Consider the following 26,947-nt stretch of genomic DNA (forward strand, 5'->3'; position numbering starts at 1 on the left):
CCACTTAGAGCTGACTTTCCTACAGTCTGATAATCCCCCTAAGGGCACATTCCCTTCCGTCGTCCTTCAGAAATGTAAAAGAGTATATACTGTGATGTGCACTTTTGTGCAATACAAGAAAGATTCCAGGAGGTCAGGAAATATTTTATTGGCAACTAGGGACATAGCCATAAGAGAGGGAAGCACACAGGACTGCAAACTAAAACCCAATGGTCACCAAGGGCCCTTTGGGTCAGGAACACCGCATCCTGGGGTCCTCACGGTCTTCTGCCAAACAAGACTGGGCATCCAGGAGAGGGGGCAGTGGCTCTGGTGTCCCACAGAGTGAGAGGACATATGATGCCTCATTAGGAGCGACAGGGTAAGGAGGTAAAATGGAGGGAGGGTCCATCACTGCCTAAGGCCACCTCCTCCTCTCAGAGCCAACACCAGGTGGAGGACTGAACCACCTAGGATCTTGTAATCAGCTGCTGTCTTCTCATCATTCCTGCAGGAAAAGGCGGCAAAAAAAAAGGGGGGGGGGATTACACACCCCCCCTACACCACCATTCTTATGCCTAGTTTTTTGAGTCTTTCTGGGGGGGTCTATGAATGCAGAAAGAATTTACATCTTTATTTTTACTAACCCCTTAAATGAAATTTGATAAATTTTTTTTTTAATTTTTTTTTTCAACGTTTATTTATTTTTGGGACAGAGAGAGACAGAGCATGAACGGGGGAGGGGCAGAGAGAGAGGGAGACACAGAATGGGAAACAGGCTCCAGGCTCTGAGCCATCAGCCCAGAGCCTGACGCGGGGCTCGAACTCACGGACCGCGAGATCGTGACCTGGCTGAAGTCGGACGCTTAACCGACTGCGCCACCCAGGCGCCCCTGATAAATTTTTTTTAAATGTTTATTTATTTTTGAGACAATGTGGGAAATAGAGTGCAAGCGGCGGAGGGGCAGACAGAGGGAGACACAGAATCTGAGCTGTCAGCACAGAGCCTGATGCAGGGCTCGACTCACAAACCGTGAGATCATGACCTGAGCTGAAGTTGGAAGCTTAACTGACTGAGCCACTCCGGCACCCCTATATTTCTTTTAATTTTGAACACAGACAAAAAACCCACAGTGGTATTAGCAACATGGGTGACCTGTGGACAGAAATTTCATAACATAACTGTTTGCAAGTATTTTGAAAATATATCAAAATTATGGTAATTATTCCTACCATTAGATCTTAATGTATTAATAAACCACATATATTATTTTTTCACAAATTTGTTTTTAGTGTCTTGAGAACTGTATCTCATTATCATTAGTTTCCTTTGTAAATCTATTTTATTTTATGTGTGCAAAAATCTTATCCGAGAAGGAGTTCAAAGGATTCACCAAATCACCAAAGGATCTCAGGCTCCTCCTCCAGTATTTGCTCCCTCAACCTCACAACTATGTCCAACTTACATCTGTTTTCCACTGTAGATGAGCCGCTGCTGCTGTGGGGGAATTCCCTCTTTCTCCTCCACACGCTCCTTGATTCGCTCCACCTTTAGGGGTACAAGTAGTCAGGGGCTGCTAAGGGGTAGAACCATGGAAGTGGAAAGAACAAGAGCTATGCAGATAGCATGAGAGTGAAAGGACTAAGTTCATCAGCACATCCAAACAAATGTGCATGCAGGGAGACAGACATGAAAAAGTATTGGCCATACATTACCTTGTCTGTGGGTTCAATGTCAATCTCAATCTCCTTTCCAGTCAGCGTCTGCAACAGGCAAGGGTTTCATGAGTCCTACAGCCTAATATACAACTGGTTTTCTAGGTAAAACACCCGGTCTTAATCTCTGGGGAATCTACATCTTCTGAAAGAAGCACATTGTCAGCAAAGCTGCTTCGAAGAATCAGAAGGCTTTGACCATATCCGTATTTATCAAACACTTTTAGGCAGTAGACAGCTTTGAGAGGGCATTTGACCATTTGACCCTCTTAATCCCACACGTCATTTTACCCATCTTCTCACGCCCACCCCATTAGAATCCATGAGAATACTGGCATTCCCTTGGATGAGATAGCAATAAGAGATGTCCTAAGGAAAGCATGCCTTTGTTCCCTGTATCAAAGTTAGAAATTAACATTCAGATAATTCAAAGAATTCTCAAGGACCCCAGAGACCACTTATGACCAGTTTTTTCAATTAACACTAAAATTCAACATTCTATTCTGTAACTTCTCCACACTTCTACCTAAATACTAAATTTCAGCTGTAGCTTCTTGACCTCTTCCACAGGCTAAGGGCTGCTGATAATACACATAATAATTACACTGATCATACACTTACAAATGTGCTTCATCCCATCGAGAATGAGAATGAGAGAGAGAGAGAAGTGGAGCTCACCCGAAGGGGGACTCAAACTCATGAACTGTGAGATCATAGAGCCGAAGTCAAATCCTTAACCAACTGAGCCACCCAGGTGCCCTGTCATAGCCAACGTTAAAAAAAAAAAATTTTTTTTTAACGTTTATTCATTTTTGAGAGACAGAGAGACATACAGCATAAGCGGGGAAGGGGCAGAGAGAGGGAGACACAGAATCAGAGGTAGGCTCCAGGCTCTGAGCCATCAGCACAGAGCCTGACATGGGGCTCGAACTCACAGACTGCAAGATCATGACCTGAGCCGAAGTCGGTCGCTCAACTGACTGAGCCACCCAGGCGACCCAATCATAGCCAACGTTTAACACTTTCCAACAGTCAGAAACTACACTGAGTGCACCAACACATTTAATCATTGCAACTAAGTTAGGAGATATATGTACTATTGCTATCACCATTTTATAGATGAGGAAAATGGGGTTTGGATAGGTTAAAAAGCATATCCATGAAGTCAAAAGGAGAGCGTGGACCCAAACACAGACTCTCTGGCCCCAGAGCCTGAGGTTTTGTTTGTTTCTTTTCCAGCTCTGTACTCAGTACCGCCTAAGTGTCTCTGGTCTGATATTAAAACCCAATGTATAGGATAGTAATAGGTTCACAAAACAACAAATGGTCTCTACTTATGGTATTCACATAGACCAGAATGATGACAGTACTTAGGACCTAATTTCTCAACTATGAGAATCAGTTCAGTACTAAGAATATTTAAAAAAATTTGAGTAATTCTTTTAGAGTTACCTCTTTGGGTGCAAAAGAATAAATCACAACAGTGATTCCCAAGTTTCTACCCCAATCCAAGCTGGCCTGTGAAAATTTATGGTAAAATGGAAAAAATAATGACAAGAGTGAGATTTTCATAAAACTAAATATATTCAGCTGTTAAAATATCCTTTCATGAAGGGGTGCCTGGCTGGCTTAGCTGGTGGAGCATGTGACTCTTAATCTCGGAATTTTGAGTTTGAGCCCCATGTTGAGTGTAGAGGCTACTTAAGAAATTTTTTTAATTTTTTAAAAATTGTTTTTGGGGCGCCTGGGTGGCGCAGTCGGTTAAGCGTCCGACTTCAGCCAGGTCACGATCTCGCGCTCCGTGAGTTCGAGCCCCACGTCAGGCTCTGGGCTGATGGCTCAGAGCCTGGAGCCTGTTTCCGATTCTGTGTCTCCCTCTCTCTCTGCCCCTCCCCCATTCATGCTCGGTCTCTCTCTGTCCCAAAAAATAAATAAACGTTGAAAAAAAAATTTTTTTTTTTAAATAAAAAAAAATTGTTTTTATTTATTTTTGAAGGAGAGAGACAGAGAATGAGTGGGGGAGGAGCAGAGAGAGAGGGAGACACAGAATCCGAAGCAGGCTCCAGGCTGTCAGCATAGAGCCCGACGCGGGGCTCGAACTCACAAACCATGAGATCATGATCTGAGCCAAAGTCGGACGCTCAACCGACTGAGCCACCCAGGCGTCCCAAGAAATTTTTTTAAAATGTCCTTTTATGAAATGACAAAAACAATATATGGTGCCTTTTTAAAGCCCTTTCCTGACAAAATGAAAAGTTAGCAATTCTGTGTCATCCATAAATTATTTCACTTTACTGATCTTAATACTTTAAATGCAAAGATTCTTCAAGCAGATAATCTATTTCTAGGTTAACTAACTTGGAGGAAAAACTTGAAACCTGAGTGATGTATTCAAAGAGAAACATGTGTTTACTCAACAGAACAGGTTTACTGTAAAACACTAGGAAAAGCTTAATGCCTGTTAATAAGAAAACTATTAAAACTATGGTATATCCATAGACTGATACCCTTACCATGCAACAATTTATACACTAATGTGGAAAGATCTAAAGAATGTATAATTATATATCATTTTCCATATATAGCAATACACGAATGTATATGTATAGAAAAAATGATTAAAAGCATACATATCTCCTATAGTAGTGATTATCTTTGAGAAGGAGAACAGGACTAAGGGAAGGGTTTATCAAGGGTAACTCTCCCTTTATCTGCACTATTAAAGTTTCTAATAAAAATATACCCCTTCATCACATGAATAATAATAAAACAAATATTCATTCTGATTTAATAAAAAATTTTAAAGAGTAAAAAAGACCCTTAGAGAAGGCCTAGAACTGCTCCCCCAAGGGTAAGGTGCTTGGATCTAATGACAGTAAAAAAAAAAAAATTACTGGCTTGTAAAATTTAAAACTCTAAGACTGGCCCTTTGTTTCTGACTGTAGAAGCCCATGAATGTATCCAGAGAACAATCTGGTAAAGCGGTGTCCCAGCAGCATCACTTCTGGGAAGATAATCATGACTACGCTAAAAAATATACCTATGATAATGGTCATTACAGTCTTTTGACACTCAAAAATTACAAGCAATCTAAGTATTAAATAGTGGGTTAAATAAATTATGACACAAACATAGAAGAAAAATTACGTAGCCCTCAAATAATCTGTGGATTCCAGTTTTGTTAAAAAAAAAAAAAAAACCACCACAAAACACATACGTGTATTTATACGCTTTCAAACAAGTGTAGAAGGGTATATACGTGAATGTTTTTGAGTTATGACATTACGGATGCTTTTAATTACATTATTTATGCTTTCTGTATTTTCCATTTTTTATACCATGAATACACTGTAATGAGAAAAACATTATTTTTAAAATAATGTTCTTGACGGGAGTATAAGGAAATGATTCTGTAAAGCAGCACTGTCCAAAAGATATAAATGTAATGCAAACCACATATACAATTTAAAATATACTAGCAGCCACATATTTTAAAAGTGAAATTAATTTTAACACTCTTAAACCCAATATATTCAAAATATTGTTACTTTAATGTATAATCAATATAAAAATTAGTATTTTACATTCCTTTGTTCTAACCAAATGTTCAAAATCTTGTGTGCATTTCATACTTATAGCACATCTCAATTCAGATGGTAGATTTCCATCTGAAGTACTGTATTTATACTGTGTTTAAATTTCATAACTTACAGTTGAAAAAGTAGACTTACATACCTAAACTGTATGTAAGTTTAAGTTAAGCAGACTTAAAAGTTTTCCCGATAACTGAATAAAGTCTCAGGCTTTATATTTAAATTAAGTAAAATTAAACACAAATAGATAATTCATAAACTTAATTCCTCAGTCTTATTAGTCACATGTCAAGTGTTCAATAGCTCACGTGGCTAATAGCTACTGTTGGAGCGTTCCAGCTAATATATCAAGCAAAAATAAAATTAGATATACCGATTTTGTAACCTCCAATGAAATAATAGATCCAGGCAATAATAGGTCTATAACATCATAGAAAGCAAAAAAGGTGACAGAATTACATACCATACACCATCTATGACTTATTCTCACAAGTACACATACAAAAGACTAATCAAGCCTCTAGATCTTATATACCAATCAACATGAAATACGGGGAAACATGGGAATATAATCAGCAAAATCCAAACTGTGGGAGACTCCACTGGAAAAACCACCTAGTTTATTCAACATGAAAAAGGGGAAAAAGGGGGAATTACAGGTTTTTTAAAGAGGCTTAAAATCCGTATCAACCAACTGCAATGTATGGCTCTTAGTTGGACTCACATTCAAACTGTGTAAAACAAAAGAGAGAATGGGAAAAATTTGATGACAGTGATAAATCACTGTTAATTTTTTAGATGTGATAATTAGTTCCATTAGGAAAAAAAGAATCGTTTTTTACAGATATATACTGAAACACATACAAATAACATATGCTATCTGGGATTTGCTTCTTAAAACATAAGGTAACGAGAGTTGGTGAATATAAGTAAGATTGGCCATGAGGTGACAGCACTTGAAGCTGGATATGGGGTGCATTATATCCTTCTCTCTCCTGTTGTGTATGTTTGAAACAGTTCATAATTAAAATTCAAAGTCCTGTAAAATAAGCGTCAACCTTTCAAACTGGAAATATCAATCCCATTTTTTCATTCTTATAACACAATGTATCAATTGGCAGTGTAGGTGATGGACCCCATTGTTTTTTTTTATGTTTTTTTTTATTTTTTTTTTTTTAAATTTTTTTTTCAACGTTTATTTATTTTGGGGACAGAGAGAGACAGAGCATGAACGGGGGAGGGGCAGAGAGAGAGGGAGACACAGAATCGGAAGCAGGCTCCAGGCTCTGAGCCATCAGCCCAGAGCCTGACGCGGGGCTCGAACTCACGGACCGCAAGATCGTGACCTGGCTGAAGTCGGAGGCTTAACCGACTGCGCCACCCAGGCGCCCCTGGACCCCATTGTTTTATTCTTTATTGGTTGTCATGAATGAAGTGGCTTGAAATGGAGAAAAGTGCTTGTAAACACTGAAATGCTATTCAAATAAAAAATATGTTTGGGTTTAAAAAAAATCAGAGTAACTGAACAATTTTAAAAGATATTCTTGATATTTCATATTGTGTTTCTTCCTCCAAATCTGGTCATTGTCACCTGGGAATACATTCAATGATGTTTGACAAGTCAATGATGAACCTAAACTCAACATACTGCTTGCTTTAGGCACTTGAGGGGATATAAAAAGAAATTAAGGGATCCAGCCTTTGCCAACAATGTTTTTCAAGTCAAGATTTACTACCAAGAAACGACGAGACATATAATTAATAGAACTAATATAAAAGGAAATGTCATATTGAATATTACTATCCAAACACAAGGTATGACGACAAAGTGCTATGGTGGGTGAAAATCAACATCAATTTAAACCTGAATGAAATTAACATTTCACACCCATTATAATAGCTAAAATAAAAATGACTGATAGGACTAAAAGTTAGCTAGGGTACAGAACAGCTGGACTGCTTATTCACTGCAACTGGGAATGTAAAATGGTACAACCCCTTGGAAAACTGGCAGCTTCTTTTAAACTTGCATACATTTACTACATGATCCCAGTAATTTTGTTGCTAGATTTATAACCAAAGGAAATGAAAACATAGGTCTACAAAAAGACTTGTATAACAATGTTCATGGAAGCCTTATTTATAATAGCCAGAAATTGAAACAATCCAAAAGTCCATCAACAGGAGAATGGATAAACAAACTGATATAGTCATTCAATTAAATATTACACAGTAATAAGAAGGAACTACACAGATATAACAGACACAATGCTAAGTGAAAGAAGCCAGACACAAAATTATATATTCTTTAACTCCCTCTATATGAAATTCTAAAACAAGCAAAACTAATGTATGGAAATTTCATAGGGAAGGGGTGAAAATGTTCTAGATCTTGTTACATGGATGTATAACTGTTGTTAAAAACTCGTTCAACTGAACCCTTAAGAACTCTGTTGGTTTCAAGTTAAAAATACAAATGTGTTTAAAAAAACAAACCAACCATGAATGAGAAAACTGGGGCTTAGATAGTAAAGAAGACACTAATGCAGAATCTAGGGTTAGGGAGTACTATAATGAGAAAGAACTATAAAGAAAACCTGTACACTATGATTTTTTTTGTACGCCATGTCATGGCTTAGACTCTAAACTTTAGAGGGGGTATGTGGTAGGAAAATCTGGTTAGAAGTATTACAGAGAAATAAAGACATAAATTAATGAGACCTCAGACCAGGATAAGGATAATGGGAATGGAAAGAAAATCAGGCAAAAAAGAGGTTATCAAAGGAAACATTTGGTTCTATAAGCAAACAATGATTCTAAAGAATTACATTCCAGATACCTGCTAGATTGATGGGATTGATACATGAGATGAGTACTGGGAAGATGACCTAAAGCAGAAAATGATGTATTTAATTTTAGAAAGACAGAGACGAGGCATCAAGACAAGATTTAAATCAGGAGGCATTCACTGTAAAGGACTGCAAAAAGAGATATGGAAAAAGTCAGCTACGGGGAGAAGACAGTTGACTTCGCAAAGGAACCCTGCTAAATAAAACCTACCATTTGTATACTAAGAGCTAATTGCTTTTGTATATACTTAATATATTAAAAAATGCAGCTAACAAAAAAGAAAGAGAAAGATGAAAGGCATAGGAACCTGTTAGTGGAGGCACAAAGAAAAGCATTTCAGGAAAGGAGACTAACAATGTTAGAGAAACACTAAACAAAAATGGATTCAAAGAGAAAATCTAGAACCCTGCTACTCCGGGTAGTCCCTGACAAGCAGCATCAGCATCACCCGGGAGTATGCTGGAAATACAGAATCTCAGGTCTCATCCCAGACCCACTGAATTAGAATCCGCATAACAAGACCCCCAGGTGATTCTCATGCACTTTTAAATTGAGAAGCCCAACCAGAACACAGTATTTTCTTAAACTGCAGGTCTCAACCCATTGGTGGGTTACGAAATCAACACAGAACAAAACTGGAAATATCAAAGCATATCACACATGGTAAGTTTTTTGTGTTTGTAAGGCACGTGAGGTAAACATTTTTAGAGTAGGTTGAGATTTTTTAAGAAGTTTACAAAACATTGTACAAAGTAACCTCTTCTTTGACTAAGAGGATGTGAGAATTCGTATCCAAAAAGCATTTTAGTGTGTCTCAGACTTTGACAGTGACTCACAATAATACATATGTACTAGTAATACATACATGTGTTTAACATACATATAAAACGAAAACCAAAATTCGTGAAATACTCTTATCCAGCAGTATACCCTGATATTTCTATGTTAACGTTGTTTGCGACCCATTAAATGGATTTTATAGTTAGTGACTCTTGTAGCCACTACTAAAGGTTTGAAAAACAAAGATTTTCAACAAGCTGGCCTCAATCCTCAGCCAAGAAGTGGTTTGGAAAGAATGAAGAGGTTAACAATGGCTGGTAAACACGGTAAATTCACTAAAAAGCTGATGAAAGAACAGACTTACTCAGCAGGAAAAGGCCAAACTAACGTTGCACTGCGTCAGTTTTTAGTTTCTGTCTCTCTGTCTGAAGGTACGAAAGAAGCAATAGCAGATAGGACTAATGAGTGTTGGCAATTGGTATAAAAACCACGGGAGAGACAGGGATGAAGGAAAACACCACCAGTACCAAGAACTAGGGCAATGATAACTAACCTGCCTCAGTCACAGAAGTGAGGCTGGTCCAGGAGGCCCGGCTCAGAAAGGCAGGTGCTGACTGAACACACTCCCAGCTTTGGTTCCTGAAGGCCGGCTGTCACACTGGCGACAACCAGCAAAGGCTTACAGTCTAGCTCCTAGGAGGCCCTCGGTTCCCCAAGCTAACGTTTTTGTACTGTGCTTGGAGAAGCAGGTAAGCTGGGCAGTGCAAAATGGAGATCACAGCTTATTCCAAGAATCCGAGAAGGGGAGCCAAGCTGCTGCTAGGCCTTCTCTATGACCGCGGGGGTTCGCATACAGCGATACCCCGGACAAAGGCGGCTTCCTTCTGAGTCACGGCACAGTCCTGGCCGAGAAACCAAGACAAGCAGAGACCCTGGGGTGATCTGGCGGGGCCAGTCCCCAGCTCTCAAACCCTTCTTGGGGCCCCCCACTTCCCATCACCCCTCGCGCGGAGCCCTGAGGCTGTCAGCACCCTCCAGGCTAGGGAAAGGCGTGGTTTTCCTTCCCCGCTTCTCCCGTAAGGCACAACCGCCAGCGCAGTACCACAGCGTCTTGGCAAGGCCGAAGGTGCTCCCACCTTCACTTTAATTAGCATCTTCTTCCCAGTTTGGAGCTGCACACAGATAACTTGATGCTTCTACCGCTGCGGTCGCCGCTGCCGCTCCCCAGCAATCGCCTCTGGGAGTCACTTCTGCTTCCGGGTCACTGCCTGGCTCCACCCCTCTCACCCCGCCTCCTTCCTTTCATCGGGTTGCCGAAAGGCTCAAGAATGCTCCTGCGTTTCGTTTTGGTGGTGTCGTAAATAAAAAGAAGGCGGTGGTTTCGTTACGGCAGAGATGATATCTCCGCGATACTTAGAGTCCCTAGCGAGCCAGGGCTTGGAAAGCCGTGGGCGTAACGAACTACTCCCATCATGCCGGGGGACAGCTCCGTGCGTCCCATCCTGCGAATCGTAGTCTCCCGCCCCTAGGGTCCAACGGCAACCTCGGTGTGTGAACTCTGTTACCCAGAAGGCCTCGCACGGCCACCGCCGAAAATAGAATGCCTCAGTTAATCCTTTTCGCCGGCAATTAGCGGAACCTGTTGGCGTGGCCCACAAGGCTCAGCGGGGCTTCACGAGCCTAGTTGCTAAGCAAGGGCGACTTTGGTCAACTGCCACCTGTGCCACGGCGACAGGAAGTGAGTACCCCTATTCCGGAAACTAGTTGTGGGAACCCCCTATTTCTTCTCACCCCCAAATCAGCCTCTTACCCCAAATTGCTCTTTGCAAGGGTGGGAGAAGGAAGAGTAGTGGGGGGAAGGAATACACATTTTTAGGGTCTCTCAAGACTCCATCCCAATTCTTCTCCCCAACAACTGGTACCTGGGATGGAGATACCGGGTAATTGTAACCATGAGACAGATGAGATGACAGTCAATGAGCTTCAGCCAGTGCCCTGACCTTCCACAATTTAAGCAAGGAGAGAGATGAGTTATGCAGTTAGCTCTAAGAGGGCATTAAGGCCTATGGGGAAATTGGTTCAGCTCCCCTCTCCTGACTTTCCCTACCTTCCAGCTCTCAGATTGGTCGCTATCCCGAGGTCCCTGCCATGCCTCACATCGATAACGACGTCAAACTGGACTTCAAGGATGTCTTGTTGAGGCCCAAACGCAGTACCCTTAAGTCTCGAAGTGAGGTGAGACTGCTTTCCTAGTTGCACTTGACCCCAAGCTCCTGATGGGCCAGTACTGAGAAAGAGTCCTACTTCTTGTCCTCCTGCAGTACTCATTTACCTGATGAATAAAATGCTCGGTTTCCTGCTCATATCTGCAGGTGGATCTCACAAGATCCTTTTCATTTCGGAACTCTAAGCAGATGTATACTGGGATCCCCATCATTGCTGCTAATATGGATACTGTGGGCACCTTTGAGATGGCCAAGGTTCTCTGTAAGGTAGGACTTCCCTCATGCAGATTCCTCACTGGTGTCCAGTTATATGGGCTGACTGCAGAGGTACCTGCATCCCCACCCCCACCCCAAGTCATTCAAAATTCCTAGCTAGTGTGAGCATTCAAAAATTCCTAGCTAGAAGATCCTAGAGAAGCAGCTTACTAATTTTCTTTCTTTTATATATGCTATCCTTTTTTAATTTTTATTTTTTAATCTTCCTCTTCTTTGAATCCTAGGTTCCTGGGAATTCCTGTGCTCAAAATGGAATGTGTTTTTTTTTTTTTTTTAATGTGTTTTTCTTACACACAGGTTATTGTTCACTTTGAAAATAGAAGATGCTGCTCCCATCAGTAATATTACCTGCCTCTATACTTGTAGCTGAAAAGGTAGATAGTTATTCTGGGCACTCAAGGAACATATGCATTCTTCTGGTTAATCTATGTAGCCCTGATTGATGGATTCTGCTGCTGCTTGTGGCTCTGTTAGCCTTAAGGACTTCATCTCCCTTTCTCTATTTTTGATTGCTGTAAGTCTTTGTGGAATGTGTTGTCACTTCTCTGAAGTTGATAGTTATACAGTTTTAGTACTTTTTTGCTGTTGTCATTCACTAACTGCTTAGGAATCTTCTTGTCCATTGTCCGCCTGCTCTGCCCAGTAGAGTTGAGGAATAGTGACTCTGACTTCAGCATTAACAGACATGCTATAATACATGGACTTTGTGGGGACTGTTTTAATGCTTTATGTTGAGACTGGCTTTTCAGTACTGCTGATGAGTGCTAAAGAAATCAGGTTTTAGCGACAGAGCCAAGTTTCACAGTAATCATAAAGCTGGATATAAGCGTCTTTCTTCTAGATCTCTAGCTCGGTACATAATTGGATGTGCTCATCATGTCACACTATATCAGTATATCTCCAAGGTCTACTGACCTTCTAGGGTGATTTTTCTTTATGTATCAGCATGTGGATAGCAGAGTGTTGCTGAGAAAGCAGAATTCAATACCAGCTTTAGCGAGGTAGTGTTGATGAGTTAAGTATAGCAATAAGATGTCCTTACTGTTGGCTGATACATGACTTCCTTGGATTTCTTATCAGTTGCAAGATTTGGGTTGTCTCTGTCAGCTGCTCTCTTGTCTATTTGCATGTCTGGACTTTTAAAGCACAAGTACCAGTATTCACAGCTGTCTTTGAATGCCTTTCTCAAAGCATTGGGATATTGTTTGCAATTTGATGACCTAGGGAATACAAGTCTGAGGAGTTAATTGTATCCTGAAACTTGGTTGACCGAAATAGATGGAATGAAATAGACTTTTTAGGTTGGTCCATGTCTCCAGAAAATTTGTCCTTTACTCCAGTGGAGATGGAGAAAGAATGGGGTAGCACTTTACTGGCTCTATTAAGGTCTGACCTCTTGTGAACATTTAGACTCACTGAATTATTGGACCAGAAGATACCAAAAACTAGGTTAATTCAGTACTGGGTTACCATAGGAGGAGGGGCTGAGTCTGTGCAGGCAGACACTGGCTCCGTCCACCCTCTTCATGGTTATGTTCTTGTCTGCTGCTTGTTCCACTGCAGCAACAGCTCGTCTCTGTCACCTTTTAAGTCAGAAGCCCCTGTATCTTCTGACAGGTGAAATCCAGTCCAGATGACTTAGTACTTGGGTCAGGGTGTCAGACAAGCACTAGCTTATGACAAAATGCCCTACTGGTTATTTATAGGGAGAATAAGGGCTGAACTAAACCCAGCTCAACCAGTGGCTTCTTCAAGTTGCTTTCCAAAGTTCATTTTCTTCCTCAGAAAGAATACTTACTATAAAGGTCTATGTCTAGAAAAAGAGTTGCTAGTTCTCTCCTTTTTGATGACTCTTTCTTTTCCCCAGTTCTCCCTCTTCACAGCTGTCCATAAACACTACAGCCTCGAGCAGTGGAAAGACTTTGCTAGCCAGAATCCTGACTGTCTTCAGGTAATCTTAGTCTTTTCCTGGTCCCTTCTTCATCCCAGTTTTGCAGGAATCTTTGTTTGTTTGTTTGAGAGAGCACGTGGGTGTGCATGAGTCGGGGAGGGGCAGAGAGAGAGAGAGAATCCCAAGCAGGCTCCACGCTGTCAATGCAGGGCCCAACGTGGGGCTTGATCTCACAAACCGTGAGATCATGACCCGAGCCAAAATCAAGAGTTGGACATTTAACCGACTGAGCCACCCAGGAGCCCTTCTAGGAATCTCTGTTTGGCTTTCTGAGGACTAACCCTCACCTTCCCAGCCTGCCGGCTCCTCACTGGGTCTTTTGTGACATGCCACAGACTGTCTCATGCCTCCCATGCCAATGGCTCTGTTTCTCTCACAGCATTTGGCTGCCAGCTCAGGCATGGGCTCTTCTGACTTTGAGCAACTGGAACAGATCCTGGAAGCTGTTCCCCAAGTGAAATATATATGCCTGGACGTGGCAAATGGCTACTCTGAGCACTTTGTGGAGTTTGTAAAGGATGTACGGAAGCGCTTCCCCAAACACACTATTATGGTATGTTTCTATTACTCTGTAGTTGGTATGTTCCTCTTCCTCCCACTCTTTCCTGACACTCCCATTTTGTTGCATCATTTCTCCTCCGTTGCATTTTGATTTTCCTAGACCGCTTAATCATGGCTCTGGGTGATCATCCATGGTCCCACACTTAAAATGTATAGATTGGTTAGTGCAGTTATCTCTGTCCCTTTTCACATGCCTTGTGCCCACCTATGGTGTCCACTGAAGTGGACACGTAGTAGAATCGTATTAAAGGAGTCGCATGAAAATAAGTTTTATTTATTTTTTTTTTACAAGCTTTGGGGAGTGATAAGGCCTTATTTTCTCCACAGCATCAAGGGGTCTCTCTGTACCGTCCACCAAAAATAAATAGAGCTGTGCAAATGGGTATTTAGCTTATATTACCACGTTTTCCCCTTTGCCTGAAGCCAGAGATTTTATGATGTAACAGATGAAGGACAGGATATGTTTGGGTCTCTTGGCAGGGACGGGGAGATAAATCTACTGTAAATCAGCTTTGGCCTTGGTCCAGTTGTACCCCAACTTCACCCTAGTGCAACAGCGCCACTGGCCACTCACCTCCTTACCTCAGCTTGGGAAGCAGAGTTCGTTCCCAGTAGAGGGACCCTAGGTACCCTCTTTGTAATACTGTTGGAAGGTCATGGTCCAGGCATACCGTATATGAAAGCGCGCAGCCTCCTCTCGTTTCCAACCCCAAGAGTGCTCTGTCTTGATTGCTCCGTCTCAGGCAGGGAATGTGGTAACAGGAGAGATGGTGGAAGAGCTGATCCTCTCTGGGGCTGACATCATCAAAGTAGGAATAGGACCAGGTAAGTTGGTTTACGGGGGGCCACTGGCTACCTCTCCAGTGGCGAACGCCTGTGGAGCACGCTACTCTTTCATTATGTTCTTCTCAGGTTCCGTGTGCACCACTCGGAAGAAAACTGGAGTGGGGTATCCACAGCTCAGTGCAGTGATGGAGTGTGCAGATGCTGCTCATGGCCTCAAAGGCCACATCATTTCAGTAAGGCCAAGGGCAGGGGAGGGAATGAGGCTGCCAGACAGCTGAGTGTTCTGGGTGTGGAGGCTGTGGTAGCGGTGGATCAGAACTCCCGGGTTCCCATCAGCTTTGAGGTGGGCCATGGGGACACCGCTCCTAGTACTTGGGAAATCCACGTTATCTCTTCACAGTGCTCTTCACTTTGCAGGATGGAGGCTGCAGCTGTCCAGGGGATGTGGCCAAGGCTTTCGGTAAGGGTGCTGGGAGAGTGTGGACGGAGGGTCCTGTAGAAGAGGATAAGTCACCTCTGAGGGCCAAGGATCAGGCTTGGAAAGGCTGAGAAAGCCGTTCAGATTTTTTGACAATATGAACTAATGACCCTGAAGCCCGTGGTGTCACCTGGGGCAAGCCAGCAGGGGAAACCCTGAGACTGATACAGACTGTACAGAATGCCAGCTCCATCTGTAGCATCCCTCAGACTGTTGGACTAAAGTTAGAGACCTTTGCCCCTAGGACACTTGGAGTCTCTTGTTTAGCTGCACATAGTACAAAGAAATGACCAGATGGTAAAAGCAGAAAAAAAAAAAAAAAAAGCAAAACCCAGGCAAGGAATCTCCAGAGGCTTTAAATTCTTGGGGAAATCAGGCTCACTGAGGAGTAGAGGCCAGAGCAGAGCAGGCCTGTGTGGGTTGCGGGTCAGCTAGGGAAACAAAACCAGGAAGATGTTAGAATCATTGTCAGGACTGAGAATTTGGCATGAGTTGCTTCCAGGGGTGGGCATATGGGCGCGTGGGCCAGATTCAATTCTCTTTTTCCCTTGTTGATGCTGGCAGGGGCAGGAGCTGACTTTGTGATGCTGGGTGGCATGCTGGCTGGGCACAATGAGTCAGGTGGTGAGCTCATCGAGAGGGATGGCAAGAAGTACAAGCTCTTCTATGGGATGAGTTCTGAAATGGCCATGAAGAAGTATGCTGGGGGCGTGGCTGAATACAGGTATGTGCAGAGGTCCAGGAGCTGAGGGTTCCTGGAAATTGTGACTAAGCAGGGTGGTGGCAGAACTCTGGCTGCTGGGAAATGCTTGGTACATTCTTGGAGGAAAAGTGGTGAACTGGGGCTCAATGCTAGAGACTGGGGAGGTGCTGTCGGGCTTAAGAAATCCAAAAAGAGGGGCGCCTGGGTGGCGCAGTCGGTTGGGCGTCCGACTTCAGCCAGGTCACGATCTCGCGGTCCGTGAGTTCGAGCCCCGCGTCGGGCTCTGGGCTGATGGCTCAGAGCCTGGAGCCTGTTTCTGATTCTGTGTCTCCCTCTCTCTCTGCCCCTCCCCCGTTCATGCTCTGTCTCTCTCTGTCCCAAAAAAATAAACGTTAAAAAAAAAAAAATTTTTTTTAAAGAAATCCAAAAAGAAAAGGTTAGAAAGTTTTTCCTCCTCTCAGGGCCTCAGAGGGAAAGACAGTGGAGGTGCCCTTTAAAGGGGATGTGGACCATACCATCCGAGACATCCTTGGAGGCATCCGTTCTACATGTACCTACGTGGGAGCAGCTAAACTGAAGGAGTTGAGCCGGAGAACCACCTTTATCCGAGTCACCCAGCAGGTGAATCCAATCTTCAGTGATGACAGCTAGACCTGAGCAGCTGTGCCCTCTCAAAGCACTAGCAGTCTAGCACAGGGCCTCCCCATGGGCTCCTCACACACGCCAGCTACTATGGCTATTTATCACTCGGTTATTTCCTGTTGCCTTACTCCTGAGGGCTTCTGCAATAAATCTGTACTCTGTACGCACAAAATGCCCAGGGTACTCACTGGGGAGGAAGCAAGGAAAGCAGGCTGAGAAAATGAAGTAAGGTAATCAAATGCAAATCTGGGGACGCAGCATCTGGAAGATTATGGAAAGGAAAAGATAATGACTCCTGCCTAAGTGTTTAATATGGCCTTGGTCTGGACGAGTTACTCTCCTGATATCATGTTTTGTTAATGAACTTCATTAAATAGTATCTTTGAACACCTAAAAAGCTCAGAAATGTTGATGTATTTTAAGTATCTCAATAAAGAGATCCCAATGACTATAAGAGATTCTGTATCTTTCTACACAAGGCTGGCATCTGGGTGCTGCTCCGGGACAAGTGGAAGTGGAGTTGGCACTGACCCAGGAGAGTCAAAGACAGTATTTTTCCATGAAGTATCTCCATTTCAGTGCCACCACCCCCAGGTAACCTGGCAGCATGAGAATTTACAAAGTACATTCTGGTATCAGGGCACATAGATATTTTTAGAATAGCAAAGGGAAATTTCTCTTCCAGGCTATCAACCCTTCTTGGCACATCTGAACAACATTTTCCATCGGAAATAAAAAGGCAAAGGAATTCCTCCAGCCCTGGAGAAGCCAGTTCTAAGGAATGACCTACACTGACTTTATAGAAGCCTTAATTCCCCTTTCTCACACCAAGACAGTATTTTAATAAATCCAAATCTTAATTAACAAGTATTACAAAGTAATTTTAGCAAGGCAGTCAGGGAACCCAAACCTGGGCTTCCACTTTATTTCCACTAAACTGTGTAGAGCTCAGGGAGACAGGTGGAGTGCAGAGAGAATTCCAGTCCTATCATAAGTGTCTAGACCTGTCTGCATGGTCATGGAAGGGACAGACACAGCACTGGGGCCAGAAGTAGGGAGGTATTCATAGAAGGTGGGGATCAAGGTGTCAAACTTTGTCTTCTGATAGTTTTCCAGAGACTCCTGCAGAGAAGGGAGCAGGGAGATCCTATCATCGTCTTATTCCCTGAGCCCTCCATATTCTGGAGCATGTGGGGTTTCTGTCTTGTTCTGCTCATCCTCTTCCCCAGCTTTCTGTTCCTTCCTACTCACCCTTCCTTCCCTCTGGTCATTTTCTTCTTCATCAGAGTCCAAAACCAAGTCCCCTATGGTAATGACAGAGCTGCACAGAGATGGGGGACACACTGCAAGAAGGAAACCAGAGTCAAAGTACCCTTCTAGGTGAACAGGCCCTGAAGAATCCCCAGGAGAGGAGGCTGGCTCCTGACCCAAGACACTTACCTGGCTTCCTAGCCTTAGGAGGTGATAATGACAGTCTCAGGGGGTCCATGGGGCAAACCAAGCAATTCCTGAAGTGGGAGCAAGCAAAGAAGATAAGGTAACGGGAAAACAGGCAAAGAATGGGCTGTTTGCAGGGAGAAGCAACTGTTCCACTCACTCTTCTTTCTCTGAAGCAAACAAGTCAACTGGGTTCTCCTTCAGAGCTCTTCCCCCAAGGGTCTGGGATGGACTCTTAGACTTTCCAGTGGAAACTGCTCTCATGCCCGCAGCACCTGCCAGATCTGCCGTGTGTGTTTCACGTTCTTCCCTGCTCTCAGGCTCAGATATGATCTGGCTTGGTGAACCCAGATTCCTAAAGGGGAACAGCATGACTGTAGGGCGCTCCTTATGGTCTCCCTTAGTGGATGCCCATCGGGACTGGATTCTTCGCCGGCCTAGAGGGGCCAGATTGAAGTGGTGGCCAGCCAAAGGTTCTGGGTTCTTCCTTGAGGCTAGTCCCCGAGAAAGGTATGAGCTAGGCCTGGCTTTTGGCGATGGATCATGAAGTACTAGCTTTGGTTGCTGAGGAGGACTCTGCTCCATGGGCTTTGTCACGCTCACTGAATCAGTAACCAAGCGCTCTGAAAAAGAAAATGAAGCTCCTTATAAATAAGAGATACTAACACAGCTCCATCTGGTTTCTTATGCCTCAGGCCCATGTAACCCTTCAAATAGCCCATCTCAAAAGGTCTCCGGCCAAACAGTCTACCCCTAAGTTCCTAGTTCTCCCAGATGGTCCTAGTACCTGGAAGTGGCCACCCCATGTCCACACCATATTGGCTCAAGGCAAAAGAAGAAGTGATAGAAACTCCAGGCTGCATCCAGCTCAGCACATCTTGAAGCTGTGGGCAGAGGGTGAGAGGCATGAAGACCACAGTCCTTGATACAACCATCCCACACTCTGCCCTTATTTGGCCCCAACAAAACCTGCTGTGCCTGCAATGCAGGCAGTGCTTTTTCCAGCTGACACAGGTATTCAAAAAACAGCTTTTCCATGGCAGCCAAAAAGGGTTCCCCATACTCTTGTTCAAGTTCCTGCAGTGAGGAGAGAAGCAAGTCAGAAGAGGGCTAGGGAAATTAGCCACATAACAGCTTCCAAACCAGCCAGTCTCACCTGCAGCTTGGAAGCCAAGTCCACTGGGGTCTCTGCTAGTTGCTTCACCTGTTGGCAAAAGGTTTTCTGTGCCTCTGAGATCTTCCTCAGATCCTGCTTTGTCTGTTGAGGATAAGGAAAAGCAGAAAACTTAGGGTCACCAGGATCCAGTGGCCGGGAGAAGCCACTTTGTGGCACCGTGTTAACGGGAAAGGGCTCGTACCAGGGATTACTCACAGCTTTCGGGTCCCGCACTACAGGTCCAGACTCTGGGAAGTGGTGATGTAGGGCATTCAGAACTTGGGCCCACGGCCGGCCCTGCAAGATCAGCTCCACTACTACCTGTGAAGGGTACTAAACTCAGAATCTCAGGGCAAGCTGCCCTTTTCCAACCAGTCCCAACGCCAAGCAGTCGGCCCTGTCTGGTCCCCTCGCATCCCGCCCCTTTCCCGTCTTCCAGTTCCTAATGGCTCCAATACCTTGGCCTTTAGGCCCATACACAGGCGTTCATGGTGGCGGTAGCGAACCAAGCCAGGGGCAGCAGCGCGCAGTGATCGCAAAAACTCTAATACCCGGGGGAAATGCTCCACGCGGCGTCCCCGCACCACTTGCCAGGTGGCCGCGGCTGCGAAGCGCAGAGCCGCGGGACCGGCCCCCGGGGGCGTGGCCATGGTCGGCGGGCTCCGCCCCGGGGGCAGTCCCTATGGGTTCCTTCTTCCAAGGCGAGCCTTCTTCACTCCTCCTAGAGGCGAAGCTTCGGGTGCCTCTCAGCGGCTAGGCTATTTGGATCTGAGCCGGATAATTCACGATCCGATCCCTTCCATAGGTCACCAGAATCCTGGAGGTCTTCAACTCGGGATGGAGCCTGAATGGAGAAGCTGGCCAGCTACAATAGCACCAGATTCGCTGTTTTCCACACCGCCGCCCCTGCAGCCGAGGGCTACCCCACTTCCGGCCCCTGCGGCCAGTCTATCGGCCCCGGAAAAGGGCGGTAATGGAGAACCAATAGGACATCAGACAGGGAGACGTGACATCGCGTCATAAGGCCACGCCCCAACAGATAGGGCGTCTCTTCCGCCCCCGCTATCTCCGTCCGGTGCCACAGCTGATCGTGGCTCTCCGGACCCCCGCCTTTCTTCGCGGAGCGTACAAAGTCACGTCCTTCGCTAAGGCGTGGCTTGGTTGTGTGGAAAGAGAGGATCATGCCTTGCCCTTCCCCGTCGTCTTCTCCATTGAAATACGATTCTTCAAATCCTGGCCTCAAAGCAGCGCCAGCAAAGCCTTCCCGGCGACGAGCCACCTCCAGTAAAAATTCGACTGTTTCTTTCACAAAACAGGAGAGGGCGCCCGTCTTTAAAAAATAAAGTACTGAACAAAGTTTGAAAAGATACATCAGGTTGTTAACTTGGTTTTCTCTGGATGGTCAGACTGTGCTTTTTTTTTTTTTTTTTTTTTTTTTTTTACCCTGTAATTTTAAAATAAATGAAAAATTAGTTTTCCTTTTTCGGATTTCTGTTGTTGGCTTACTCCAGTCAGCCCCTCAATGTGATCGACTTACTTGTCTCCTTGTCTCCTTGTCACTCTTCCTGGTGCCTCTCCTTTATTTTCATCACCAAGTACAGAACCTGGCACACAGGTTGTATTCTTTAAATGTTGGTTGAATGAGATGCACCTGGGTGGCTCATTCCGTTAAGCGTCTGACTTCTGCTCAGGTCATAATCTCACAGTTTGTGAGTTCCAGCCCCATATTGGGCTCTCTGCTGTCAGCACGGAGCCTGCTTGGGATCTGTCTCTCTCTCTCTGCCCCTTCCCCGTCACACTCTCTTTCTCTCAAAAATAAATAAACATTAACATTTTTTCTTTAAAAAAAAAAAAGTTGGTTGAATGAATTACCTTCCCTGACTACATTGTAAGGATTTAGTGGAACTACCCTTGTCTTGGACCATCTCCTCTCTTAGAGGTAGTACCTGCAGGATCCCTCCTTGAGCCACCCAAGGTCATTCTGCTGAGGTGATCCACAGAGATTTCTGGACAGAACACTGGACATTATCTTCCCTTTTAAATTCTGCTCTTCCTCCTGGGCTTTATATTTCTGTGCAGGGCACCTCTCCTCACCTGTGGGTTAGAAACCCAGACCATAGCCCTTAACTCATTCCTCCCTCCTCTCCACATCCAATCCATCATCAAGTCTAATCAGTTCTACTTCCTATGGAAACTTCCAACCCACCCCCATTTTCATTCTCACTCCCTCTTTCCTATTTCAAGTTTTTCTCTCACCAACCTCTCATCTTCAGTCCAACTCCTTTCTAATTTCTTTTCCACGTTGCTTTCATCATGAATCTTGTGAAATGCAAAACTGATCATATCATTCCTAACTGAAAGCCCTCTCTTACATTCAAAAGAAAGCCCAAGCTCTGAAATATGGCAAAAGGATTTTTAATGATCTGGCCAAACTTCTCTTCATCCATACTCCTTGCCACTTTGCCCTTATGCACCTATATGCCAGACTTCATCAAATTGTTTTCATTTTCCAAATATACCGTGTTGTCTTACATTGCTGTGCATGGTGCATACTGGATGATTCCTCTGTCCTCCATGCCTCTTGGACTTCACTTTTTCTCATCTTTTGTGGTTCATCCACCTCCATGAAGCCCATCATAGTTCTCTTCTTGGGATCCTCAATACATCTTTTTATTACCACCATTGTCACACAGAACCTATCTTGGAAGGTTGTTGTAAGGATTAAATAAATTAGTAAATATAAAGCACTCGAAACAGTTCCTTGGGGCGCCTGGGTGGATCAGTCAGTTGAGCGCCCGGCTTCAGCTCAGGTCATGATCTCTCTGTGGGTTTGAGCCCCACATCAGGCTCTGTGCTGACAACTCGGAGTCTGGAGCCTGCTTCGGGTTCTGTGTTTCCCTCTCTCTCTGCCTTTCCCCCACTCACACTGTCTCTCTCTGTCTCTCAAAAATAAATAAACGTTAAACAAAAAAACAATTAAAAAAGAAAAGAAAAGACAAGAAAAGAAAAGAAAAAAGAAAAGAAAAGAAAAGAAAAGAAAAGAAAAGAAAAGAAAAGAAAAGAAACAGTGCCCGGCTCATAGTAAGTACTACATATGCATTGTATTCTGAATGTTTACATGTCCGTCACCCCCACTGGGTGGGAGCCTCTTGAGGGAAGACCTTGTTTCTTTCTTGTACATACAGCACCTTGTTTATATGTTTACAGCTAATACAAACAGCTCCTTTTTTAGCCTCTTTTACTGCCTTAGAAAACCCCTTGTCTTACAAGTCTTCTTAAATTCGAAGGTTCAAGAAGACAAGTGGTCAGAACTGAGAACTTTGGGCACATAGTCTCATGGCTACTGCTGGCCCCAGAAGGGTGTGGGCAGGGAGAACAGTACAGCAGAGAAGAAAAAGAGAAGGTGATTGTTCTCAGTCCTTACTGTGCCTAGGAGTCAACCTCTTAGTGATCTTGTTAAAATACAGACTTCTTGGCCTCTGCTCCAGGAATTCGGGTTCATGAGGTTTATGCTGGCACCCAGAGGGGCGCCTGGGTGGCGCAGTCGGTTAAGCGTCCGACTTCAGCCAGGTCACGATCTCGCGGTCCGTGAGTTCGAGCCCCGCGTCGGGCTCTGGGCTGATGGCTCAGAGCCTGGAGCCTGTTTCCGATTCTATGTCTCCCTCTCTCTCTGCCCCTCCCCCGTTCATGCTCTGTCTCTCTCTGTCCCAAAAATAAATAAAAACGTTGAAAAAAAAATTTATGCTGGCACCCAGAAATCTGAATTCTTGATTAATGTCTCAGTTGATTCTAATATAAGTGGTCTAGAGACTATGCTCAAAGAACCCCGGGGTAAGGGAACAGTTTCATTCAAACCAAAACCAAATCTTCCAAGTCACCTGAAGGAAAATTTCCAGGTAGAAGAGAGCTATACAAAGGGTATTGACTCTGTATCTCCGAACCTCAACTTCCCCTGCAGTTTCCTGTCTCTGATGAGGGACACCTGTCCCTGTATCAGTGGATGGCACTCAGTTGGTCCTCTTCCACAAACCTGAAACCCGGGGGTTTTCTTATTACTGCTCCTCTCCACCCTCCACGCAGCTACATCCCATCCTTCCCCAAGTCGTGTAAATTCGCTCTCCTAGGGACTCCTGCAAGCTTTCCACTCTGTCTCCAGCACCACCACGCTGGCCCAAACTACCATCTCTAGCATAAACAACCAGAGTTGCCTTCCAGTCTGTGTCTCTGCTTCCACACTAACCCTGCTCCAATCTATTCTTGACACTACAAGCAGAGTAATCTGTTCAAAACACAATCTGGCCATGTCATCTCCAATTCCTTAAAGCTTTCAAAGGTTTCTTACTGCTCTAGGGAAGACAAAGATCCTGAATCTGACCTATGAGGCGCCTTGTGTGGCCCTGCGCCCCTCAACTCCTCAACTCCACCTCCTCCACTCTGCCCTTTGCTCCTCTGCCTTGGCCACATTATCCTTCTTTGAGTCTTGCTTACTCTTCCAGACTCCCTCCCACCACAGGATCTTTGCAGAGGCTATTCCTTTTGTCTGTAGTGATCTCCCTTCCCTTTCTGCCTAAATATGGTCCAGGGTCACCTATTTAGGGAAAGCTTTCCTAACCACCACAACCAGGCTAGGTCACATGCCTTTACTATAAACTTCAGAGCTACTTACTTTGTCTCATGCAGTTATTCAGTTAATCTGTTTCTTTCTCAGACTGCAAGCTCCACAGGGCAAGAACTAGGGTTGTCCTGTGCGCCACCACTTAGTTAATTGCTTGACACACATCATTAAATGTTTGTTTAATAAGTGAAGGAATGGGTCCATTAGCCACCACCATGGCTGGACCCTGCCAGTCAATGTCGCCTGTGAAACTCGGGTCCAAATGTGGACAAACATTCCCTTTCCAGGGTAGACCTTAGAACAGTTGAAGGTAGCCATTATTTAAAAAAATTAACTTTATTTTAAATAAAGTTCAGGGGTGTCTGGGTGGCTCACAGTCAGTTAAGTGACTCTTGGTTTTGGCTCAGGTCATGATCTCACAGTTTGTGAGTTCGAGCCCCCAAGTCGGGCTCTGAACTGACAGCCACAGAGCCTGCTTGGGATTCTCTGTCTCCCTCCCCTGCTTGCTCTCTATCTCTCTTTCTCAAAATAAATAAATAAACATTTAAAAATAAAATAAAAGTGCAGGGGCAACTGGGTGGCTCAGTCAGTTAAAGCCTCTCTTGATTTCAGCTCAGGTCATGATCTCACGGTTTGTGAGATTCGAGCCCCGTGTCAGGCTTGTGCTGACAGCAGGGAGCCTGCTTGGGATTCTCTCTCTCTCCCTCTCTCTCAAAATAAATAAATAAGCTTTAACAAAAAAGAAAGAAAAAGGTAGGAAGGGAGGGAGGGAGGGAAGAAGAGCAACCATTATGGTCTTATCCATAAATCTGGGAAACATTTATAAGTCACATCTTGTAAATTTTTGCTTTTGTATTTGTAATTAGCTCCACCTGGCTTACTATCCAGAAAATAAAATCTTCCTTTTGGTGTTTTTACTTCTTTTAGAATTTTCCAAGCACTCCATCCAAAAGGCCCAGCCTTCTAGCCTCCATGTTTATCTGGGGAGAGCCCTGCTGTCCACAGGGTCTGCCATACTTCTATCTCCTCAATGGCCTCTTACAAAATCAAGTACAGAGGTTGGTACATGTACTCTCAGGCTTCAACACCGAGGTCCGGACTTTGCTCCCTGGGCCAGGGGGCTGTAGGAGATTCTAGCATTAGCCATCAGCCTTGCCAAATCAAACCCACTCAGCTGGGATTCAGGGACCCTGATACCAAGCCTGGTTCTCCAAGCCTGGGATGGTCCCCTCCCCTGCTTTTAGGCCTCTGTTAAAGCTACCACAGTCCTCATTAACGTTTCCAGCTGTAAATGTTAGGGTAGAAGGAATTAAAGAGAATACTGGTTCTTTACACTAGGTTACTGATGCAAAGAATCCACCTCCTCCCTAGTGATCAACTTTGTATACCAGGTGTCCCAGGAGAACCAAAACAGGTCACAAAGACTCCGAGACAATGACCTGCCTCATCGGTGCTGGGGCACCAACTAAGAGGGCAACTCTAGTGGATTTTGTAAAACCAAGACTCATAACACCTTCTTGTTATTTAAAAACAAAACAAGACACTCTGTAATACAGAGGATGATGTCAAGGAAATAATCATATAAACGAATATAAACTAGCAGGAAACAGGGTTCCCTAGTACAATTTTCTGAGGTACAGTCTCAGTAGGAGTCTGTAATGATGGTTATTACTCAGCTCCCCAGGTGCCCACTGATCTTGCTTTTCTAGAGCTGGTCCAGTCATGCACCATGCATTCTTCCGACAAATGCTCCAAAACACAATCCTCCACTGCTCCCCCAAGCCCTCAGACTCCCCATCACCGTCAAATTTAGTTCATCCTCCATTCGACAGATATTTATGGAGCACCTGCCGCATGTCACAGACTGTGTGAATCTCCCGTAAGTAAGAGAGAGGTGGTCCCTGTCCTCAGGGACTTACATTCCAGTGGAGGAGAGCTAAAGGTCCAGGGCCAGAGCACAGTAAGCCAAGACACTAGGGATTCTAATGCCTAACTCCACAGAATTAAAGGAGATGCCCCTATCAAGCACCCAATTTGAACTTAACTCACAGTAGGACCTCGGTATGTATGTATTCGCTTCCTTCCCCCAAGTGTTTGGAGAACAGCTGGCCCTCCCCCTTTTTTTGTGTTTGTGTTTTCCTTCTTGAGGATTTCAAGTATGTTTCAGCTCTCACAAACCACAGGGGACCAGGGTAAAATGAACAAATGTGAAGCAAGTTACAAAATTGTTAGAAATCTTAAGCTGGCCAGGTGTTCAATAAAAAGAGATACTATTGTGTTGCTGTTCTTTCTGGAAACCAATTAACAAAATGTTTTGACCACTTTACAGTTGCTCAATCCCTTTCCCCCAATAACTCTCACTTTAAGAAGTTATTTTAGGGGCGCCTGGGTGGCGCAGTTGGTTAAGCGTCAGACTTCAGCCAGGTCACGATCTTGCGGTCCGTGAGTTCGAGCCCCGTGTCGGGCTCTGGGCTGATGGCTCAGAGCCTGGAGCCTGTTTCCGATTCTGTGTCTCCCTCTCTCTCTCTGCCCCTCCCCCGTTCATGCTCTGTCTCTCTCTGTCCCAAAAAATAAATAAACGTTGAAAAAAAAATTAAAAAAAAAAAAAAGAAGTTATTTTAGGGAAATAAAAAATGAGCACAAAGATACATGCACTTGTACAAGGATATTTATCCCAGCTCTGCATGTAAGAGCAGAACATTGGGAAGACTGAAATTTCCAGCAAGGAGGGATTAATCAAATAAATCATGGCACTCTATGGTAGACAGTGTTTGTTCATTTGTCATTAAAAATGTAGGGATACCACTGGAGTTTGCTCCATAAATTCAAGGAACAATTAAAGATCACATCTTGCAAGTTGTTACTTTAAAAAAAATTTTTTTTTTGGAGGGGGGTGGTGCCTGGGTGTCTCGGTGGGTTAAGCATCCAACTTCAGCTCACATCATGATGTTCTGGTTTGTGGGTTGGAGTCCTGCATTGGGGTCTGTGCTGACAGCTCAGAGCCTACAGCCTGCTTTGGATTCTGTGTCTCCCTCTCTCTCTGCTCCTCCCCTTGCTCACACACACACATACTCTCTCTTTCTCTCAAAAATAAACAAACATAAAAAACATTTTTTTTTAATGTTTATTTTTGAGAGACAGAGCGCCAGCTGGAGGGGAACAGAGACAGAGAGGGAGACACAGAATCCAAAGCAGGTTC

At 44.3% G+C, this 26,947-nt stretch overlaps 3 protein-coding genes across 9 annotated transcripts; 1 reads left to right on the forward strand and 2 right to left on the reverse strand.

The window, feature by feature from the left end:
• Nucleotides 1-129: 129 nt before the first annotated feature.
• On the reverse strand, nucleotides 130-10,168 carry NEDD8 (NEDD8 ubiquitin like modifier). Its single transcript, XM_040476776.1, has 4 exons — nucleotides 10,055-10,168; nucleotides 1,696-1,743; nucleotides 1,446-1,528; nucleotides 130-487 (listed from the first exon to the last, which is right to left on the reverse strand). Exons 1-4 carry the CDS (start codon nucleotides 10,070-10,072, stop codon nucleotides 391-393), a joined length of 246 nt encoding a protein of 81 aa, XP_040332710.1. The 5' UTR covers nucleotides 10,073-10,168; the 3' UTR covers nucleotides 130-390.
• A 258-nt stretch (nucleotides 10,169-10,426) lies between these two features.
• On the forward strand, nucleotides 10,427-16,994 carry GMPR2 (guanosine monophosphate reductase 2). Of its 5 annotated transcripts, XM_040476760.1 has the most exons (10): nucleotides 10,427-10,656; nucleotides 11,033-11,153; nucleotides 11,291-11,410; nucleotides 13,287-13,370; nucleotides 13,750-13,923; nucleotides 14,675-14,756; nucleotides 14,844-14,950; nucleotides 15,135-15,177; nucleotides 15,760-15,919; nucleotides 16,360-16,994. In XM_040476760.1, exons 2-10 carry the CDS (start codon nucleotides 11,067-11,069, stop codon nucleotides 16,547-16,549), a joined length of 1,047 nt encoding a protein of 348 aa, XP_040332694.1. In that variant the 5' UTR covers nucleotides 10,427-10,656; nucleotides 11,033-11,066; the 3' UTR covers nucleotides 16,550-16,994. The 5 variants fall into 5 exon arrangements, with proteins under 5 accessions (XP_040332694.1, XP_040332693.1, XP_040332697.1 ...); XM_040476759.1 differs by having other exon boundaries at nucleotides 14,675-14,950; XM_040476763.1 differs by lacking the exons at nucleotides 10,427-10,656; nucleotides 11,033-11,153 and adding an exon at nucleotides 11,717-11,793 and having other exon boundaries at nucleotides 11,294-11,410.
• TINF2 (TERF1 interacting nuclear factor 2) lies at nucleotides 14,185-20,140 on the reverse strand. Of its 3 annotated transcripts, none has more exons than XM_040476756.1 (9): nucleotides 19,592-20,137; nucleotides 19,350-19,454; nucleotides 19,134-19,235; nucleotides 18,947-19,054; nucleotides 18,765-18,861; nucleotides 18,138-18,600; nucleotides 17,981-18,048; nucleotides 17,792-17,883; nucleotides 14,185-15,210 (listed from the first exon to the last, which is right to left on the reverse strand). In XM_040476756.1, exons 1-9 carry the CDS (start codon nucleotides 19,781-19,783, stop codon nucleotides 15,124-15,126), a joined length of 1,314 nt encoding a protein of 437 aa, XP_040332690.1. In that variant the 5' UTR covers nucleotides 19,784-20,137; the 3' UTR covers nucleotides 14,185-15,123. The 3 variants fall into 3 exon arrangements, with proteins under 3 accessions (XP_040332690.1, XP_040332692.1, XP_040332689.1); XM_040476755.1 differs by lacking the exon at nucleotides 14,185-15,210 and adding an exon at nucleotides 17,422-17,662 and having other exon boundaries at nucleotides 19,592-20,140; XM_040476758.1 differs by lacking the exon at nucleotides 17,792-17,883 and having other exon boundaries at nucleotides 19,592-20,138.
• Nucleotides 20,141-26,947: the final 6,807 nt, after the last annotated feature.

Source organism: Herpailurus yagouaroundi, unplaced genomic scaffold (genome assembly GCF_014898765.1).
Source record: "Herpailurus yagouaroundi ecotype Mexico unplaced genomic scaffold, PumYag 141, whole genome shotgun sequence".
NCBI classification, from domain to species: domain Eukaryota; kingdom Metazoa; phylum Chordata; class Mammalia; order Carnivora; family Felidae; genus Herpailurus; species Herpailurus yagouaroundi.